We start from the raw sequence: 19,728 nt of genomic DNA on the forward strand, positions 1-19,728 counted from the left end.
CACGAGAGTAAGCATCTCTGGAAATTAGGACAGAGAATATAGCTGTTTTCATCTCAAAAATGATCCAGCTACTTGAGCTAGTGAGCAAGGCCGGGCCATCCTGCTTTCAGACTTGGCGGTTCCCTCCGAGCACCATGGCCTGCAGGGGTCTGTGCTGTGGCTGTCCGGTGAGGCTGCGTGGCCGGTGGCCTGAAGCAGTGCACAGGGCCCAGCCAAGTGCCTTCTTGGCACCCCTGTGTCCCAGCGGCCCTCCCGGCCGTGAGCTCCTCCAGATTGGGGGTCCTGGAGTGCACTGTGGGTTCCGTAGGACACCAGTGTTGGGGGGCTGAGGCCCACTGGTCGTTCTTGCCCATGATGGGTTGAGGACGTACCGCGTGAGTGGGGTGCTTCCCTCTAGGTTGCTCCAGCTGTCCCGGCTCTTTTGTGGGTCTGAGCCCTTTCTTTCCTGGGCTGGCCGTGGCCTGGGCCGGGTGCAGTAGTGCCCCCAGGCCGGCTCCCGCTGCCGCTTCTTGCCTGTCACTCAGCTCTCAGGCCCCTCCCTGTGCAGCAGCTTCTCTGAGGGCCTCCCTCTCCCGTTAACATTTTAGAGGCTCTTTAGAGGCTCTCTCCCTCTAGAGAAGGAGCTATGCACAGGTGGGGCGCTGCAGGAGCGGAGAGAGGCTGAGGTGCAGACCCCGCGGGCAGGCTGATGGGGGCGCTGGAAGGAACGCTCTGGAAACACAGGCTTTCTGCTTTGCAGTTTCAGTCAGCTTCCTCACACTTTTGAGCTTAGATTATAAACAACCTTTGAAGGTCTGATTCAAGACTTTCTAAATAGTGGTACAGACATTAATTGGCCTGTAACATAATTAAAAATAAATAAAATGATTTATAATTAGCTCATTAACTGTGTCAGGAAATGGGAGTTTTAAAAAGGATCATCTGGGCTTCCCTGGTGGCGCAGTGGTTGAGAGTCTGCCTGCCGATGCAGGGGACGTGGGTTCGTGCCCCGGTCCGGGAGGATCCCACATGCCGCGGAGCGGCTGGGCCCGTGAGCCATGGCCGCTGAGCCTGCGCGTCCGGAGCCTGTGCTCCGCAACGGGAGAGGCCACGACAGTGAGAGGCCCGCGTACCACACACACACAAAAAAGGATCTTCCATCCCCAAAATAGAAGTGACTCAGTCACTCGCTGCAGGTCTCACTGGTCACTGCCCACCAGAGCCCTTCTTTGCAGCTGGTGGAGAGGCAGCTGCTAACTCGGGCCGCCTGGGCCGCCGGGGCGCTCGGACTCCGCCGTCTTAGTGTAAGTGCATCCATGCGGGCTTGAAAATCTACTGTAAAACTCCAGTAGTTATAACTCCAAATACTTTCCCCAAGCCGTTGCTTTTGGCAAAAACGCAGACAGTGAGCACTGTGGAGCTGAGGGGAGGGAGCTCCAGCTTCTGAGAAACCGCTGGCTTTTCAAGGCTTTTGAGGGTTTTAAGAAGACTTGGAAGGAGTGGGAGAGGGAGAGAATAAATTAACAGTTGAAGTGAGTTTCTAGTGTTTTCTGTGGCATTTTACATTGTAATCAGAAAGCCTGGTTTTCCACAAGCACTTGGAGTTGAGCAGGTTCCCGGAGGGTGTGGAGGGGAGGCGTGACTCAGGGCAGCAGTAGGGCGGGGCCCTGGGGACGGTGGGCTGGGAGAGTTGGATGAGTTAATACTTGAGAGCACAGCTCTTACCTACAGGACTGGGTGCTGACACGTCTCGTAACCACGTTGGAGGAGGTTGCGTTCATTCATCTGGCCCTTCTGTTCCTTAAAGCAGTGAATGAAATCTGACCTCTGACCATGGCTTTCCTTAGAAAAAGCTGTGGGGATATCAGATCTAGGGGAACAGGCAACCCTCTGTGCTTCCCCCTTGCAGACCCGCATCAGTAACTGCTTGGCCCGTTAGCTTTGCCCCTTTTCTGTCCACACTGTTTTATTTTAAATGTACTTCAGTCCTCGCTTCTGGTCCCTTGTGTCATCGTGTCTCTTACCTGCTGTAGTGCATCTGCCTGTCCTCCTTGTTTGCGTACAGAGACGCCACCGTGGAACAACCTGCAGGTGGCGCTGGGCTGGGAATGGGAGAGGGTGCAGCTGTGCCTGGGGCTGGACACCGAGGCTCCCAGGCCAGGAGGCAGGGAAAAGCCGGCAGTGGGTGCCCCCTGCAGAACCAGCCAGCCTTCCCCGGCTTCCATTCAGATTTAGACGGAGTCGAGGACCCTGCAACCCTGCCAGCCCAGCTTCTGAAATCGAAAATCATCCTCCTGAAATGGGTCATCTCTTTTCATGAATAGCTTTATTAGCTATGAAAGTAGATAGTTTGGTTCTCTAACTTAACAATCCATCTTTTGCTCTTTAAAAAAGCTCATTGAGTTGGATTTCATAAATGTTCACAGCAACCATATACCAGCTGCTGAGATAGATACGGAAACATTGCCGATCTTGATAAGTTGGGACCAAAAGCAAAAATTAATTTGGGACATGTACTAAAAATTGAAAAGTCAGTCATTACCTTTTGAATGGGTTTGGCCTCTTACAAGAGAGCGATTGTAAATGAGAAATGTCTTTTTTCATTTTCAGTGAACTTTATTTTCTAGTATCTAGATTAAAAGCATGCTTGGTAATAATGTTCAGAAGTTTGTTTTCCAGTAGTTTCATGATGAAAACTAAAATGCACTGAAAACTCTGGTCTCACCATTTTCATCTTTCTTAAAATAGCCAGGAAGTGAATCAGTTCAGGGCTTGCTCCACTGCGTTGTATCAATTTGAGATTCTTCCAGATTGACTCTCAGAGTTGCGTGTGGTCTGTATGGGCCAGTAGCCAAGGCTAGAGTGTCTCAGAATCCACTGCTCGGAGACGAGGCATCAGGCGCGCGGCGCTTTCCTGCCTCCGCTGCCCGCGGGGTTCCTTTTGCACACAGACAGCAGACCTTTCCCACCGTGCCCCACCTGATGAGACCGCTTAAGAGGCTCAAGCCGCCACCACACAAAGCCATCCAGAGCGCCGCTGCTTGCCGGCCTTATCCCTTTAGGGCCCACGGTGGCGTGGGCACTCGGGTCCTCAGCTTAGGATGAGGGCTGCGTTGTGCGGAGGTTTCCAGAGTTCGCTCTCGGCCTCGTGGCTGCAAAGTGGCCGCACGGGCCTCACATGCCAGTGGGTCCTCTCTGTTGCTCTTGCTGCCCTCTCCGCACAAGATGCCTTGTGGTCAGCTTCTGATTCCCATATTTCTTTGGATTTGAGGTGCTGTTACTTGCAAAAACCCAACCCATTCGAAGTTGTCTTTTTCTTGCAGGGCAGAAATATTGGGTTGGCCAAAAAGTTCGTTCGGTATTAAGTAAGAGACGCCTTTTTCATTTTCACCAAGAACTTTATTGAACAACATATTCATTAACCGAGCGAACTTTGTGGCCAGCCCCATATAAACTTCATCTAGACAACTTCCTGCAGATCAGCCAACCTAAAGAGATGCACTGTTATGAAATGTACCATGAAGAAAGAAAAATATTTAGTTTTGCATTGATTTGATGCTCAGCCATTGATTGAAAGATGTATCCCAATTTTAGACATGTGGAAATGTTAAGGAAAAAAGAGTACATTTTCGTGATGACGAAAGAATAGCCTTGCTCAATTCCACAATTACATCAGTTACTTTGGAAAATGCTCCAATCAGGCACCATTGTTACCAACATCTTGTCGGGCTCTTAAATCCTAGTTTCGTAAATGGAGCAGTGAGTATGTGTTTAAATTATATCAAGAACTATAATGCTTGCTTTTGACAGACATGGCTCTTATTTGTCCACATTTAGCCCTAAGATTCTAAAACGTTTACTTAGAGAACCTTTGAGAGCCCCAGGACCAGGGTGTGTTTTTATCCTTTGTCTCCCGTTGGAAGGTGTGTGGGCAGGGTGCACTCTCCCCAGGCCCCCAGGCAAGGCCTGTAACCCCTGGGGAAGCCGCCCCTCATTCCTGGACAGTGGCGTCTCACGGGATGGAAGGAGTGAGGGTTGCAGAGACGACGTGCGGTCCTGGGGCCGCCTGCTCTGCCTGTGTTGAGCGTAGCGTTGCTCGGCCATCGGGGTGGAGACGAGGGAGCGGCGGCCAGGACTGCAGCCACGAGCCCCACGTGCTGTTGGGACTGAATTCAGTGAAGCTACAACCTGAGGCCCTCAGTCGTAGCAGCCACGCCTCAGGTGCCCGGTAGCCGCTTGCAGAACGTTGTGTTGTCACAGGAGTCCTGTCCACAGCCTGTGCCTCCCCACTCCGCATGGATTTTAGGGCTTGGCAGAGGTGTCGGCACCGGGTACACTGAGAGGCTTGGAAACCTCGCTGCTGTTTAGGGGCGGGATGGGAAGAGTGGCGTCAGGGCTTAGAAGCCTGACCGACTTGATGTTCTTTTCTTTAAATTAAGCGATCAATATTCACTGTTAAAATTAGGAGATGAATACAAGCAAAAAGAATTTAAAAATTACAGGTAATCTTGTCATCTAGAAATACAGTTGACTTTTCTTTGCGTTGTATTTAATGTTTTGTTGTTTCCAAATGTTAGATATAATCAGTGATGTAATGAGCACCCTCTCGGGCAGTTGTTTTCCCTCTAAAATGTATCATCTTTTCTCCTTTTCACTTTTAAGTTTATACATATGCTGAGTACATTCTTGTAAAAACCCAGAATTCCAGCAGCGCCCGCGTGTAGAGTAGGAGGTGGCCATTCTCACCAGCTCATCCGTCACCTGCAGGAGGAGGCCTGGCCGCCTTGGCACGTGGCCTCTTAGACATTCTCCTGAGTTACGTGCATGCGGGGCATGTCTGTCACCTGTCTGTCACGGAGCCTCCCCTTGCTCTTCTTGGTGGGCGGACGGCGCCCGTCCTGACCCACGGCCCTGCCGCGAGCGTGTGTGGGGGGGTCTGGAGCCCAGGTGCCCAGGCGTGGGGTTCCAGGCTCAGCGAGGGATGCCTTTCTCTTGAGATACGTTGTCAGCTGATCCCAGAGCGTGAGGTCCAGCCCGAGAGAGGCCTGGTCTTTCTGAACAAGTCCTTCCTGCTTCTGACATGTGCACTTGACGTTCGCTTTTTAATTTGTTTACACTCCACATGTCTTTTGTTAGAATGTCTTGGTAATTATTTGACTCTCTCAGTCTTTGCGTTGCGATTGTCATTTTTGTGTTGGAGTCTGGAAAGGCCTCCTTCAAGTTCGAGATGGCTGATGATTTCCCTTGCTTTTTTCCCCTGACTTCTTCTATTTGATGTTTTCATTTAGTAATTTAACTCTGCGTCTGTGTTATGTTTTCAAATGTAGAACAAGGCAGGAAGCTAACTTCATTGGTTTTCCGCTGCTGTGTCAGGATTAGGCTTGGCTACAAAGAGTGAAAGTAACAGAGTGATGGTGCCCTGATCCCAGGGGACCAGCCCACCTTCTCCCTCTGCTGCTTTTCTCAGCCTTGCGGGGATCACGGTTCTGGAGGCCGGCCACAGGCCAGCACGCTGGGACTAGGGAAGGGGAAGGGGAAAGGGCTGTGGGAGCTCTCCCCTTAGGAAACCCTCCGAGAAGGTCTCCCCGGGGCCTTCTGCTGGGGCCTGGCAGATGCTTCCTGGCCTCTTAAGTGGCCTGGGCCCCCCAGGCGATCGTTGTTCCTGCTGGTTTTGAGATACCACCTCTCTGACCCATGATGGAGGAATTTTTCCATGGTGGTCACAGCATAGAAATTTCCTTGGAAGATTTGGAGGCTGAAAGCTAGTGGGGTGACGTGAGCTGTAGGAGATGCGGTGACTAAATTGTGAGCCATGGAGGAGACTTGGGTGTGGTTTTATGTAGACGTCTTGTCATCTGTGAGCTTCCTCTGAGGTTCTGATATGTGAGAAGAGTAACTGTCCTCGTTTTCAAGTAGAAAAGATCAAAACTTTTCACAGACATAATTCAGCAGAGCACTTTGGAGAACCAAATGCGTGTGTGTGTTCAGTGCCAGAAGCGATGGCTGCACACGTGGTCGCTGGCGCTTACTGTGAAAGTGTGTTGTCCTGACCTTCATGGGTCGTTTCTTAAAGTGAGGAAGCTACTTGTAACGTGGTACTGAGTAAATAATCCCAGCTGTTTTATTTATCACTGTTTCACATTTTTTTAAAAGGACAGTTGGCCATTTAAGTAATTTCTGCTAACAAAGCAAGTTATCCAGTACAGGGGTAAACTATTTCTTGGATGTTGATTTTTGATGACATTGTACAGGGAAGGTAGATCTTAAGTGACAAAGTCATAAGCAAAATATGCATTTTATCAAAACTTGATTCGTCCCACACATACTGGTTGAATGCTCACGGTAAGCAAGCAAGCGATGTTCGGCGCTGAGATCAGGCCCCTGGAGGTCACCTTCCCTGGACAGAGCCCGGCTGCGGGGGCGGTCACCACACCAGCTGGAGGGCAGGGCGCTGCTTCTCCCGCCTGCCGGCTCTGTTGGGCTGCCCCAACCCACAACTGCACTGCCTGCCCCACCCTTCCCAGCCCTCCGTGCTTCCTCTCTCCTCTCTGCGTTCCTTCCACTAAGAGCCTGAGCCGGAGGAGGCAGCTGCAGGGCTCTTTGGATCTGCCCGGGCCTCATGATGGTTGTTAGACATTCTCGTGTCTTTCTGCTGCACCAGTGGTGCATCACCCTCCAGAGCCACGCGGTCCTCAGGTGGCCCCAGCGGTCGCGCAGTGCCTCCCGGTCCCTGCTTGCCTCGAGTAAGAGCCTGCAGGGGCTGGGCCAGAGCCACCCTGTCCAACCAGGCCGCCAGCAGGATCCCTTCCATTCCCAGAAGGCAAAGCAAAAATACTCTTCCTAATATTTGTTACAGCCGTTGCTAATTTTTAGATGCAGTTTAACACAAATTTCAGGTAGGCATTTCATTAGTGTATCTTACTGGTGGAACCCAGCTCTGAAATCAGGAGGCGTGTGCTCTGCTGGCACTCTGCTCTGGGATGTGGGCACGCCTCGGCCTCGTTACTCATCTCTCCTGAATCAGGAGGGGAGGCGTGCTTGCCTGTCACAGAGAAGGGGCGCCCTTCTCTGTGACAGGCAAGTCAACAGACATCTGACGAGACTGACACTGTCACACTGGGCGGTGTCCGTGCCTCCTGGGAAGCTGACGGGCGACTTTTCACGTTGCTCTTTCACATGTGACAGTTCTCTCCACCCTGCAGGCGCAGACTGGCAGTGACATTTTGGCAAATCGGAATGGCCTGTTTCCTAGATGCTTTAATGTGTTACATTTGTGGGGTGTGGATAGGGTTTTGCCACACCAGGTTTGCTGTCCTTCTTCAGTGTCTCTGGGCCAGTTGCTTAGGTGCTCTAGGCCCATATCCTTATCTAACGTCTCTATGCTTCTGTACTCCTGGTGTTACCAGAGTAGCGCTGAGCTGCAGGAGACCGTGTGCTCTTAGTGCATTGATGGACTGACTTCTCAGCGAGGTGACGGCTGGTCCAGTGGCACATGCTGTTGCCCCGAGGAGCCCTGTGCTGTCTCCTGACAGCTGCCCGGTGACAATGTTACTGTCACTTGTTAACAGGGGGAGGTCCCCGGTGTGGTCACTAATGTGACACATCTGGTCCTGCTGACGACATTGCCGAGCGCTGGGAACCATTGGCCACGCCGCCGACGTGACGTGCCTGCTGAGCTGCTGGAAGAGATGCAGTTAAAGGCTTAGGATGTAGTTGGCGCTGGGTAGTTGTTGAGATGTTAGAAGCTCTACCTGATAAATCGTGGAGTTGGGTAGATATTTTGGAAAAATTACTGCATTTTAATGTTGCCTGACTTTCTACCTTTTTGGGCTTTCTAAGAACGGGACTCATGGCTGAATCAGCGGCATGCTTGGGGTGAAGTTTTGCGTGATTTTTTTAAAAAAAATTAAACGTGATAACCTCAGGGCTCCAATCAGTGATGGCCTCACTGACCTTGCAGATGCACCGTGAACAAGCGTGTCGGGCGTTTATTTCCTGTGTGTGTCCCATGTGTGCTGTCAGCGGTTTCGAGTAGCTTTTAAACTGAGTGTCAGGATGGTCACTTCAAGTGAGTAGTGGGGGTGGCAGTCCTGAGGGTGAGAGAGTGAGGTTGGCCTCAAACAAGAGCCGAGGGCAGGTGAGATGTTAGACATCCTGTCCTTACCTTTGTCGTTTGGCGCTGGAAGGTCCTGTTAAGTGTTGCCTGCTGTCGGGTGGACTGTCTTGCTAGCTGTTGAGCTAACTAACATGATAGTATTATTGAACAAATTTCATTTTGTCTTCTCTTTTCCATGCTAATAATCAAACTTAGAATGGAAGCAGCTAGATTTGACTTGACGTAATTCCTAGAATCGGGTTATTTGCCGCTCCTTTCTCCTGAAACCATTGCTTTTTAGACCTTTGTTAGGAAAGACTGAGAGGGAGAGAGGGCCGAACTGACTCGTGTCCCTGCACACCTTGGTGCTGGCCTCCTTGCGGGAATCTTGAGGGGGGATGCTCCAGTGCTGAGTTGAGTGGGGCTTTCTGCCCGAGAGATGTGGTCGTGGGCCCTGGGTGCTGGGTCTAGGGTGTTGTCCGCTGGTGGGCCAGGCAGACCTGGCTGTCGAGACTTGGGGCCGCCAGGCTCCCGAGGACACATGCCTTCCTGGCCTGGCCTGTCTCAGACCCTTTAGTGAGGGTGCCCGTGGGTGCAGAGCACAGCCCGGACAGGGTGAGAAACCCACTGGGTTTCCGTGCGCTGCCTCACCTGGGATCACCCCCATCTTTCACGGATGGAGTTCTCTCAGTTCGTTCATGTAAAGTCCCTGAAACGTTTCTTTTGAATAAACCTTTGAATGCCAATTGAAAGTTTTGATACTTATATCAGCAAAATTTGCTCGTGTTACTCTGTGGTGCTAAACCGTACCGTGGAATTTCATCCACCACAGAGTGTTCATTTCATTATATACTTTCAGAGGAAACAAGAAACTGGATTTTAAGTGGCCAGAAATATATTTTAGTGTCATGCTGATCTAATAGCAGAATGAGAAGTGTGGTTAAGCTTAATTGTAACTCTAGTTTGTTTCTCTTTTGTCCACTAGACTTCATGAGGAAATAATTGACTTTTATAACTTCATGTCCCCTTGTCCTGAAGAAGCAGCCATGAGAAGAGAGGTGGTGAAAAGGATCGAAACTGTGGTTAAAGATCTTTGGCCGACGGCTGATGTGGGTATACCCTTTTTACTTCTGTGTCGCTACAAGTTCATGTCAGCACCCTGTGGCCGCCTGTGTCTGTGGATCAGTGCAGACGTGGCCGAGGCCATGCTTCCAGGTTCCAGGGGGTCCTGAGATGGGTGGCCGCCCTCACCGAGGAGCTGGTTAGAGACGCACGCGCCCTGCCCCTGCCCAGTCAGAAACCCTGGGCCTGCCCAGGTGGGATCTCTGCCGAACTTGGGTGGTTCTGACACCTTCAAGTGTGAGGACCATCGGCCCGAGGGAATTCCTTTTTGGAACAGTGTTGTTATTCTTCCTGGTTTAAGTTTACCTTAAGATGAGAACTTTTACCTCTTCCCTGCGTCACGCATCCTAGTGTGTGTTCCGTTTTTTGAAACTACACACTACTTTTCCAGAGAGCTAACGCGTGTACGTTGAGATGCGGTCCGTGGGCACTCGGAGCGCGGAGCCAGTGGGAGACGGCCCTCTGGCCGGCCCCGGGCTTCCCCTCCAGGGCACAGTGACACACGGCACTTCCGGCTTTGCACTTCGGTGCCCTGGGACAGAGCCCTGCCCTGTGCCTTCCACGGGCTTGAGCCGCTGGGCTCTCAGCAGGCCCTGGCTTTGTGGGCTGTGGGCGAGGCCAGGAATTGTTACGCCCGTTAGTGCTGAGTTGTTAAAGATTCCTTTCAGGGGCTGGCGTTTACCTTACAGACTGAGAGGAGTTTGTTTGACCGCTGGGCCCTCGCAGCACCGCAGCGTGAGAGGGGGCGGGGCAGGGCCGTCCGCGTGGCCGCGTCTGAGACGCCCCCTCTCTGTTGCAGGTGCAGATATTTGGCAGCTTCAGCACGGGCCTCTATCTTCCCACCAGGTGAGGCCCAGCTGCACCGCCGCGCGGAGGACCAGGGTTGGGTCTGCATAGCCGGGTGGGTGTCTGCACGCATGTTAAGGCTAAAGTAGGTTCCTTGCATTCAAAGCTTAGGCTAGAGACGCGAGCGAGAGGAAGAGATGGTGGAGCACGGAGTGGAGATGGCAGGAAATAAAAATTTAATGACCGTTATGGTAACTGACTGCTTTGCATTCTTCCTCTTGCACTTAATGTGGTGGGATGCAGAGCGCTGGCTCCTAGGAGCGGGGGGGATGTGGGAGCCGTGGGAGCAAGCGCGGTAGAAGACGGTTTGAGACTTTTGGATTTGTTTTTGAAAAGTTCATCTTTTGTTTTAATGAAGATTCAAGCAAACTTCTACTTGAACAGTATTTTGTAAGGATTTTTATTGGATAGAAAAACGTCAAAGAAGTTTGCATTCTGAAGCCGTTCTCCAGTGTACCCTCGTCAAGGACGCTTCAGTATCTTAGTTTTATGTGCATCGTTTTATTAAAAGCTTATATTCTCCCAAGCCACTGTTAACGCTTGGAGGCTAAAGAGGCCACAGTCGTAGGATTTGGGTTGGCGTTGGCAGGGCCAGCGGGGAGCTGGACAGATTCGAGGTGTCCAGGACCCCGGGCCAGTGCAGCTGTGAGGGCCTCGGTTGCCTCGGGGTGCGGGAGACTTGGTCAGCGTTTGCTTTCCGCCTCTGTTACGAGTGGCTCGTCAGCTGTGCTCTCTCACCAAGCGGGAGGGGCTTCCCGGCACGCCGTCTGCCTCTCAGAGGAGCTGCGGGCCTGTGCCGGGGCGCCGGTCTGCCGGCCATGTGTGCCGCCGTGTGGGGAGGCGAGCAGGGCTCACACTTGCTTTTCTCCCACCCAGCGACATCGACTTAGTGGTCTTTGGAAAATGGGAGCGCCCTCCGCTGCAGCTGTTGGAGCAGGCCCTGCGGAAACACAGCGTGGCCGAGCCGGGCTCCATCAAGGTCCTCGACAAGGCGACGGTAAGCGCGGGTTCTGGGCCCCGGGCCCGTGCAGGGGCTCTGCACGCCTGCAGGCAGCCTGCGTCCCGTGGGGTTAGCTGATGTGGCCAGCGGTTTCTGGCTGCGTGTTTGAAGACTTCCCTACTTGTAGTGTAAACGCGCTTGTTGAAGCTGAGAATGTTTAGACCCCATCTGAAGTACAAGTTGTGAGAGCACCAAACTGTTCCTGCTCTAAAATGTATGATGGGGTCGTCTCTTATGAGGCCGCGTAAAGGAAAGATATTAATACCCGAAACGAGGCAGATTCAGAGGCTGCCTTTTGTGGAGAATGTAGCAGAATGATTAGACTGTGGCATTTATCACGTAGAAAAGGATTACCATTTGCCAAGTTATACTTCAGAGAGAGAAGCTTGCCTGTTCCTTTCATCGTTCCAAAATTGTACACACGTGAAAACTGTGCTTCTCTCGGGAGAAGATGGAAGATGAGGCGGCTTTGGAAGCGCGGGCCCAGGTTCACCCTGGTCCAGGGCCGCCGACAGCTCAGGAGCTCCGTGTTACCTGCCTGTTGTGTGCGGGTTATCAGAGTCTCGGCTCTGCCCTTCTGTGGCTCTGCCGTTTGTCCCGTCGTGTTGGCCCCTCGAGAGTGCACGGTGGGTGGCCGGTGGTCTCTGACCAGGTGTCCTTGTTTAGTTGTAGAGCAGCTGAGGAGGCTCAGCCTGAATGTCTTGGGTTCCAGAACTTTCTGGAGGACAGACCATGTGCTGAATAGATGCTGCAGGAGCTGCATGGTCAGGTGGCCTCATTGCTGTCACACACCTCCTCAGCTGCTGGAGGCCCGTCTTAGGCCTCCACGAGTGTCAGCTGTTGCCAGGCAGCCCTCTCTGCCGGGCAGCCTCACAGGCATCTCATCACGGGCCCTGAGCCCAGCGTGAGAGCTGTGTTTAAGGTGGAAACTGGTCTGTTTTGAACAACCACCAGAAAATAAGTATTGCAGTGTTACTACTAATCTCCAGAATCTGGGGCTTCAACACATGAGCGAGGGTGGTGGGGGGGGAGAGAGAGAGAGAGAGAGAGAGAGAGAAAGAGAGGGAGGGAGGGAGGGAGGGGGGGAGGGAGGGAGGGAGGGGGGGAGGGAGAGAGAGAGAGTGTGTGTGTGTGTGTGTGTGTGTGTGTGTAAGGCAGGAGGGTGCCAGGAGTGACTTGGGGAGAAAAGTCTGTGCGTATAGAAGAGGCTTCATAGCTGTGTCCAGAGGTGCTGGGGAAGATGCTGGCTCCTGAGGAGTTTACCACGTCCGGGAGGCGTGGGCCCTTGACCATAGGCTCCTTCTGAAGCAGTTTTGATCGGTTCTTTGGGAAAGTGTTTTGTTTCCTCTACCTCCTTGGACCTCGCCCTGCCTGGTGGTGGAGGTGATCTCCAGGAGAGACTGTCACCACCTGCTGGCCTGTCCCTCTCACATGTGTCCTGGGCAGTTTGCCCCCAGGTGTATATGTTTTAGAGCCCAGAGCAGGTATGCACTGAAGAGCGTGTTCCTCTGTTGACTTCCAGACATCTTAAACCTTTCGTGAGACCCCGATTGTTTTGGCGGAGGGAATGTCCTTTTTTGTTCCTTAGAGGCTGCCTTTTTTTCTGTAAGAACACAGTTTTGTGTGGGGCAGGTGTGGTCTGAATGGTTGCTTGGGCAGCTTTTATGAGGCCGGTTTTGGGTGCCTTTTGGTGATGATTCTTGTTACTGAGAGCATTTACAGAATAGCCTTTTACTTGATTTTCAGGGAAAAAAATTGTTTTTAAGTTAAATTGTCTTAAAGAATGAAAACCCACAGTAGAGTTGTTTGGAGAAACAATATCAGTACAAAATATAATTTAAAAAACAGCTTTGAAGTTACTTTGAATGCTTTCAGAAATTCTAGCAAATGTGATTTGGGGACCAAAAGCTCTGCCCATCCCCAGGCCCTCATGGGGGGACAGGGCCTTAGCTGGCTTCCCCTCGCGGTAGGCAGGCTTGGGGAGCACAGGTCCTGCAGAGAGCCTGTGGTTGATGCTCGGTCACCAGCGAGGCGCCGGGTCAGGCCGGCAGGGCCGGGCAGAGATGAGCGCTAGCTGTTGTCGGGTGGGGGGGCGGCCTTGGGGGCTCATGGGGTTGATGCTGGGAAAGTCCCTTTTCTTCTCATCTTTACAATCTGGGGTTCATGATCTCTAAGCCCCTTCTGTGTATAAGGAGAAAAACCCTCTGTACAACTTGGGAAACATCTGATGCCTGACCGTGGAAAACGTTGCCTATTAAAGCACAATTTTCTGTTTTCTAAAGCACAATTAAATCCTTGCAGGTACCGATAATAAAACTCACAGACCAGGAGACGGAAGTTAAAGTCGACATCAGCTTTAACATGGAGACTGGGGTCCGGGCAGCAGAGTTCATCAAGAATTACATGAAGGTGCTGTCTCAGCAAGTTAGCACAGTAAAAACCAGGGGGTGATAATCTTTAATGACAAAGACTGTAGCAGTTGAATTTATCCTACAGTACTATTTCTAGAGACACTTCGAAACTACAGAGCTGTTTTGCAGATTTGCCTTCCTTGGCTAACCGTTTCATACACTCGAGCATTATTTTAGAGCACTTTGTTGAAATATTCTTTCTAGTTATTACAAAATGACCATCCCTGTAGCTCAGCGTGCCTGATTGCAAGTTGAGTACATCATAGTGGAGTGCATGTAGATTTGCTTACTTTGGGTGGTCTCAGTGCCTAAGGATGGGACGCATTCACTGGACTCTGACCAGGTGTGTGGTGCAGTTAAATGGAGAGTCCTTCCCTCCTGTTGCCGTGGAGGTGGCGAGGCGACCCCAGCCCCATCATCTGGACCCTGCCTCTGCCCACAGTTTCGGGACCACGTGCTCCCCTTCCCTCTGCACCATCCTGCTTGCCTGAAGGGCCATTTCTACCCCAGCAGAGCAGGAAAAGCAGCAGGAGCTTCCACATCCCTCCACCTGCTTCTCAGCCCTTCTGCCCTCCACCCTTCGCCCTGCGTTTGGCGATGCTGCCTTCTGCTGGCCTCCTGCTGCCCCCCTTGCCCCTCTCACGGGTGCTTCTGAGTGCTGGCGTTTGCGCACTGCCGCTGGCGAGCGGGGAGACACTGGGAGGAGAGGCTCATTCTCTCCCCAGCCCCACTGGGCTTGGGGTCTCCATGCAGGCTCCCCACCTCACCCCTGCTGAGCCATAACCTGGGGCAGGGGGCGGCCCAGCGTGGCCCTGACGAGCCCCTCACATAATTCATTCTCAGGCCCCTACGGTGTGAGGATGATGGGCCTCGAGCCTTCCGAGGGGCAAGAGGATGAAGGGAGCTTCCTGTCTGCCATGTGGAATTTGCTGTGTGAGAAGTCTTCAAAGCTACAGAATCTAACCAGATGATGTTTTTCTTTTGGAATTTGCAGAAATATTCATTGCTGCCTTACTTGATTTTAGTACTGAAACAGTTCCTCCTGCAGAGGGACCTGAATGAAGTTTTTACAGGTGGAATTAGCTCGTACAGCCTAATTTTAATGGCCATCAGCTTTCTGCAGGTGGGTGTGCTTTCTCTCGAGAACCCCTGACCCTGAGGCTTCCGTGGGAGTGCCCTTCCTTGACGCTCTTACCGGCTGCTTCATGGGTCCCAGCTCCTTGCTGTCCCTTCGGTATTCTGTTTGGTGTGGTAGAAATTGACTTCTAGTCTTCATCATAAAACTCTGTTTTGATCAATACTATTTCCTTTGCTCCTTCGTAGCTTATTTTTGTATCCGATTTAACTGTTGGAGGGATGGCTTATCTCGTTCTGTCAATCGGGTGTATATTGATCTAACCTTGAAGAAACACTCTTTATATTTAGAAAAATTTCATGCCTTGAGGGACAGTGAAACACTATTTTTCTCGGTTCTTGACTATGATTTATACTGCAAAATTTGTCTCAGAAAAATAGTTGGCTACCACAGAAGGTAAAAAAATACTCAAGAGGGCTTTTTTTTCTGAGTGACGAAAAGTCAGTATTTTGTCTTTAATTATCTGTTGCGCTTATTTTGTTGAGTACCATGGAAAAATCAATCAAGAGAGAACCTCCCTAAGTATTAAATGCTGTGATAAACTATACTTATACTACTTTTTAGACATATATTCTCTAAGTTAACGGAGACATGAATTGCCCCGTTTAAATTTACTGGAATGAAGGACTGCGCCTGTGTTCTAGCTGCACAGCACCGTCCTCCATATTTATCAGCAGGTTTGCATTTGTGGTTTTATGTCCAGAATTTGGTCATTTTTCTCAGTGTCATTAGTACAGCTGACAGTAGGACTGCTGGTCACAGCGCCTTTCACCATGTTGATTTCCTTGGCATGTTTTTGCAGAGGTGCTGTAAGAACAGTGAAAATGGAGTTCCCCGCCCATTTTCTTACCGTTCTAATGACACTGCCTTGGCCTCCCCTTTCACCTCGGACATGCTGCCCTTGTAGCCGTTCTTCCCGAGTTTTCGGACATTATTTTTTTTTTTACGGTACGCGGGCCTCTCACTGTTGTGGCCTCTCCCGTTCCGGAGCACAGGCTCCGGACACGCAGGCTTAGCGGCCATGGCTCACGGGCCCAGCCGCTCCGCGGCATGTGGGATCTTCCCGGACCGGGTCACGAACCCGTGTCCCCTGCATCGGCAGGCGGACTCTCAACCACTGCGCCACCAGGGAAGCCCCGGACATTATTTTGAACAGAGCACGACGTTGTGCGCTTAATTTATCTCCTCCCGTTTTCCTGATTGAAACTCTTCCAGTAGCCTTGTAACGGACCACTGCCCACTTCTGTGGTGCTGGGCTCCCCGTCTGAAGTGACCATGGAGGCCGCACCTGTCCGGGGCGGGGTTGCCGCTATCCCCTGCCCATCCCTCGGTGCCTTGCCCGCCCTGCCTCAAAGCCATGACTGCTGTAGCGTCTGTGTTCATTTCGTGGCTCATTGAGGTCAGGAGGCCCAGCCTTGCCCCGGGTGGGCTCTCAGCTGGATGATTTTTGACTAAGGCCAGGAAAATAAGGAAGGGAGAAGGTAAGGCAAAAGTAAGAATGCAGCATCGTGCCTTTGTAAGGTCTTCCGAACCCTGAAAACACCTGCAGGCTTTAGAAACCGTATTTCCTTGAGGAGCCCTGTGTTATAAACATTTTCAGCCCTTGTGCTTCTGCTAGGACTAGGACTTTTACGTCCTTTTGGACTTGACCGTCCTTTTCTTGATTGCTGCTGTCCAGTGTGACTTGCTGTGTGAGGGCAGTGCTGTCTGCTCGATCCAGCAGCATGGCCGTGTGTGCTTACGGGGCGCTGGCAGTGTGGCTATAGCAGACCAGCAAACTGAATGTTTAATTTGTTTGTTTTAATTCGTTTAAATATAAATACTCACATACGGCTCGTGGCCGTCACAGTGGGCAGTGCAGGTCCCTGTTGCTCACATTCGTGAGCCTCTTAAATTAGTGACACTTGGGTGGGGTCAGTAGACAGGGGCTTGGAGCTTCAGAATAAATCCATTACCTGCTTCAAGAACGCGTGGTGTGGAGCTGAGGCTGACGCGCACCCGTATGCCCGGGCAGGGATGTGAGTTTGCTGTAAATATCAGGATGCGGTGCTGACTACCATACACGGTTAACATTAACCGTTTCACGTTGCCCTGTGGTACTGTTCAGTCTCACACTGCCCCCTGTTGGCTGTATTTCAGAACAATGGAATTGAGATTAGAATCTGTGAAAGCACCTCCACCATCTAGGTGACTCTAAATTGTGCAGAATATGGTCCACTTATTTATCAGTGCTTGTGAATTTGCGGTTCATCAGATGTCTGTGTAGGAGGTAGCTATATGGGTTACAGATTTCAAAGAATTAAAGTATAATATAAAAATTCAGATGAGAAACTTTTATTTCTTTTGAGCACTCTTGATTGGCAAAAGATATCCAGGCTCTGTTGGTGCCTCCTGGCTGCCTCTGCGAGTGTCCTCACGGTGCTGGTGCGCAAGCGAGGGCCACCGACTGTGCATCCTTGGCTAGCTAGCCAATGCCACCTCGCGCAGCTGTCCCTAGAGAGTGACCAGAATCCGAACAAACTGTGGATGCCTTGCTTTTACAGTTGCATCCAAGAATTGATGCCCGGAGAGCTGATGAAAACCTTGGAATGCTTCTTGTAGAATTTTTTGAACTCTACGGAAGAAATTTTAATTACTTGAAAACTGGTATTAGAATAAAAGAAGGAGGTGCCTATATCGCCAAAGAGGAGATCATGAAAGCCATGACCAGCGGGTACAGGCCGTCGATGCTGTGCATTGAGGACCCCCTGCTTCCTGGTAAGGACCCTCGCTTTGCACTCGCCCCAGCATGGAGGCATCGCGCGCCAGCTGGGTGTGGAGGGGCATCCACAGGCCCCCGCCCGCCCCCCCGCCACGCTGAGCCGAGGGCATGTGATCTGATGTAGGGTCCTGCTGTACTAACAGAGTTAATGGTGGCACGTTCAGAATTCATTCTTAATGCTTCTAATTAACGTACTGTAAAGTTGCAACTTTGTTTACTTTCTGTAATCAGAAGAACATAGAAAGTGAGAATTAAGAAAAAAAATTTATTTTTTCTGAATAGAAAAGTGTTACGTATCCATCATAAACCATCTGCTTCCCGGAAGTTTGTCACATAGAAAAGTGAAGTATGCCATAATCCCCTCCCTTTTGATGTGTTTTTCTCCAGTTTTCCATACGTGGATATTAACATTGATTGTTGCCTCCTTATTAATTGAATGGCGTCACATAATACCAACAGACTGCAGCTTGTCATTTTATTTAAACGATGCACGCGAGACCCTTTTCCTCTGTGCATGGGGAGTGTTCGCTATAAGGGCTTCCTCCTTGCAGACCCCGAGGCAGGTTAGGGTACTTTACACCCACACCTTTGGTGACCGTCTTTTAAATCTTTGCCGATCTGATGAGACCGTGCAGTACACGTTGTCACGTACCTTACAGTTCTTTAATGATGAGTGAGGTTAAACACGTGGTTACTATCAATTGCACAAAATGTTTATCGAGCATTTATTAGGTGACACAGTGTACTTACTGTTGGTGATAAAGTCAGTGACAGACAAGTGACAGGAAGGGTGGTGGAGATTGTTAGCTCCAGGTCCACTGCCCTTTGTGTTACTTTTTGTGTGAGCTCATGTGCTTTGTCCATCTGTCTGCTGGCCTGTCCTCACTGACTTTGTAAGGTCCTCTGTGCGTCAGGGAAGCCTTTCTTTGTTGACATGCTGTACTTTTGTCTCTTGTGTCTGTATTTGGTATTTTTTATTGTTTTGCTCCTGTATATGTTTTCCAACATCCTCAAATTTATGATTTCTGTTTTGTTTTGTGGCTTCTGGGGTATGAAATTTATTTCTTAAAAATCTTTTGAAAGACTCTCCTCTGTGATCTGTAAACGCTGTAGTCCACACAGGTGCTTATCCCTCAGCCCAGTAGGACAGGTTTCTCTCACCGGTTTGTCTGTTTGGATCAGTTAAATGGCAGGCAATTCCTTGGTCTTCAGTGTTTGCTGAAATATAACTGAAAAATGAAAACCCACACAGTTACTGGGTTACATTATTATTAAACCTGGAAAGGAGACAATTCCAGTGCTTAAGGATATATCTCCTAAAAAACACCCTCACCTGAATTGTGAAGAGTGAGTTACGTGTAAAAATTAAAATTGGAAACCCTGCCATTCTTAACAAAAGTCACCTCCTTGCCTGTGGCTCTTGCCGACTTCAGTGGTGGCTTCGTCTTTATTTGCCATCCACCCAAGAGTTCGGCCTGGCACCCTCTGTCCTCGAGGGTTTGCTCCTTCAGGCCCCCTCGGTGCTGACAGGTGCGGGGCTCAGGCTGACCTGTCCTCTCGGGCAGGCCCTGGCCGTCTGGTTATGGTTGTGCCTTGGCTCCGTTGTGCTTCCTGCCATCCGGGGGGTGACCCTACCGTTTGAGGAGCTGTCACTCCGTCTCCGTGAATGACGGCTCCTTTAACGGACATGGATCCTGATCTGATGGTGAGAGGGGCCCTCGGGCTGCAACGCCCACAGCTGCCCACGGCGGTGGGCGCTGTGCACTTCCTGGCGCCCGATCCAGCTGTGCTGGGGGGTCTGCAGGGTGTTTCAGGGCTGGGAGCCTGTGTGGGAAAGGCTCACGCGAGAGGACCACGCGGCTGGGTAGCAGCTCCCACGGCAACCTTTCTGTTTCAGGGAACGACGTGGGCCGGAGCTCCTACGGGGCCATGCAAGTGAAGCAGGTGTTCGACTACGCCTACATCGTTCTCAGCCACGCCGTGTCGCCGCTCGCCAGGTCCTATCCCAACAGAGATTCCGAAAGGTAGCCCTGTCCTGGGTGCCGCAGCCTCTGCAGCACGGGCGCCCTGGCCTCTGTCGTTTGTTGATGGGTGTGCCACCCTATCTTGGGAGAACTGGGAAACACTGGTAAAGGAGGCCTTTCAGGAGTTCAGGATGGTCATCGTGCTCAAGGGTGGAAAATTTATTTAGGGAGTTAACATTTTCTCAGGGTGTTAGTTTTGGGGAGCTCATTTCTGGCTTTTAAAGCTGTGGCACGTGGTGCTTTTTCTCAGGCCGTCTTCAAAATGTGGGTGCTCAGCTCCGAGGGACACGTCTGCCCCCCGCCCCGGCCCCTTCCTGCACACTTGTCCCCCATTCCCCGTTTTGAGTGTGCACTC

General features: G+C 51.2%; 1 protein-coding gene across 2 annotated transcripts in view; it reads left to right on the forward strand.

Moving 5' to 3' along the window:
* Positions 1–19,728, forward strand: part of TENT4A (terminal nucleotidyltransferase 4A) — a 43,977-nt gene that overhangs the window by 16,375 nt on the left and 7,874 nt on the right. The window contains exons 2-8 of one of the 2 annotated variants that reach the window (XM_029217396.1): positions 9,060–9,183; positions 9,996–10,042; positions 10,919–11,039; positions 13,344–13,451; positions 14,448–14,576; positions 17,132–17,345; positions 19,247–19,373. In XM_029217396.1, the coding sequence (XP_029073229.1) occupies positions 9,094–9,183; positions 9,996–10,042; positions 10,919–11,039; positions 13,344–13,451; positions 14,448–14,576; positions 17,132–17,345; positions 19,247–19,373 (836 nt within the window). In that variant the 5' untranslated portion in view covers positions 9,060–9,093. Of the gene's footprint in view, positions 1–9,059; positions 9,184–9,995; positions 10,098–10,918; positions 11,040–13,343; positions 13,452–14,447; positions 14,577–17,131; positions 17,346–19,246; positions 19,374–19,728 lie in introns of both variants that reach the window. The other variant, XM_029217398.1, reaches the window with a different exon arrangement.

This window comes from Monodon monoceros, unplaced genomic scaffold (assembly GCF_005190385.1).
Source record: "Monodon monoceros isolate NGI ecotype Baffin Bay Population unplaced genomic scaffold, NGI_Narwhal_1 Super_Scaffold_12, whole genome shotgun sequence".
Classification (NCBI taxonomy): Eukaryota; Metazoa; Chordata; class Mammalia; order Artiodactyla; family Monodontidae; genus Monodon; species Monodon monoceros.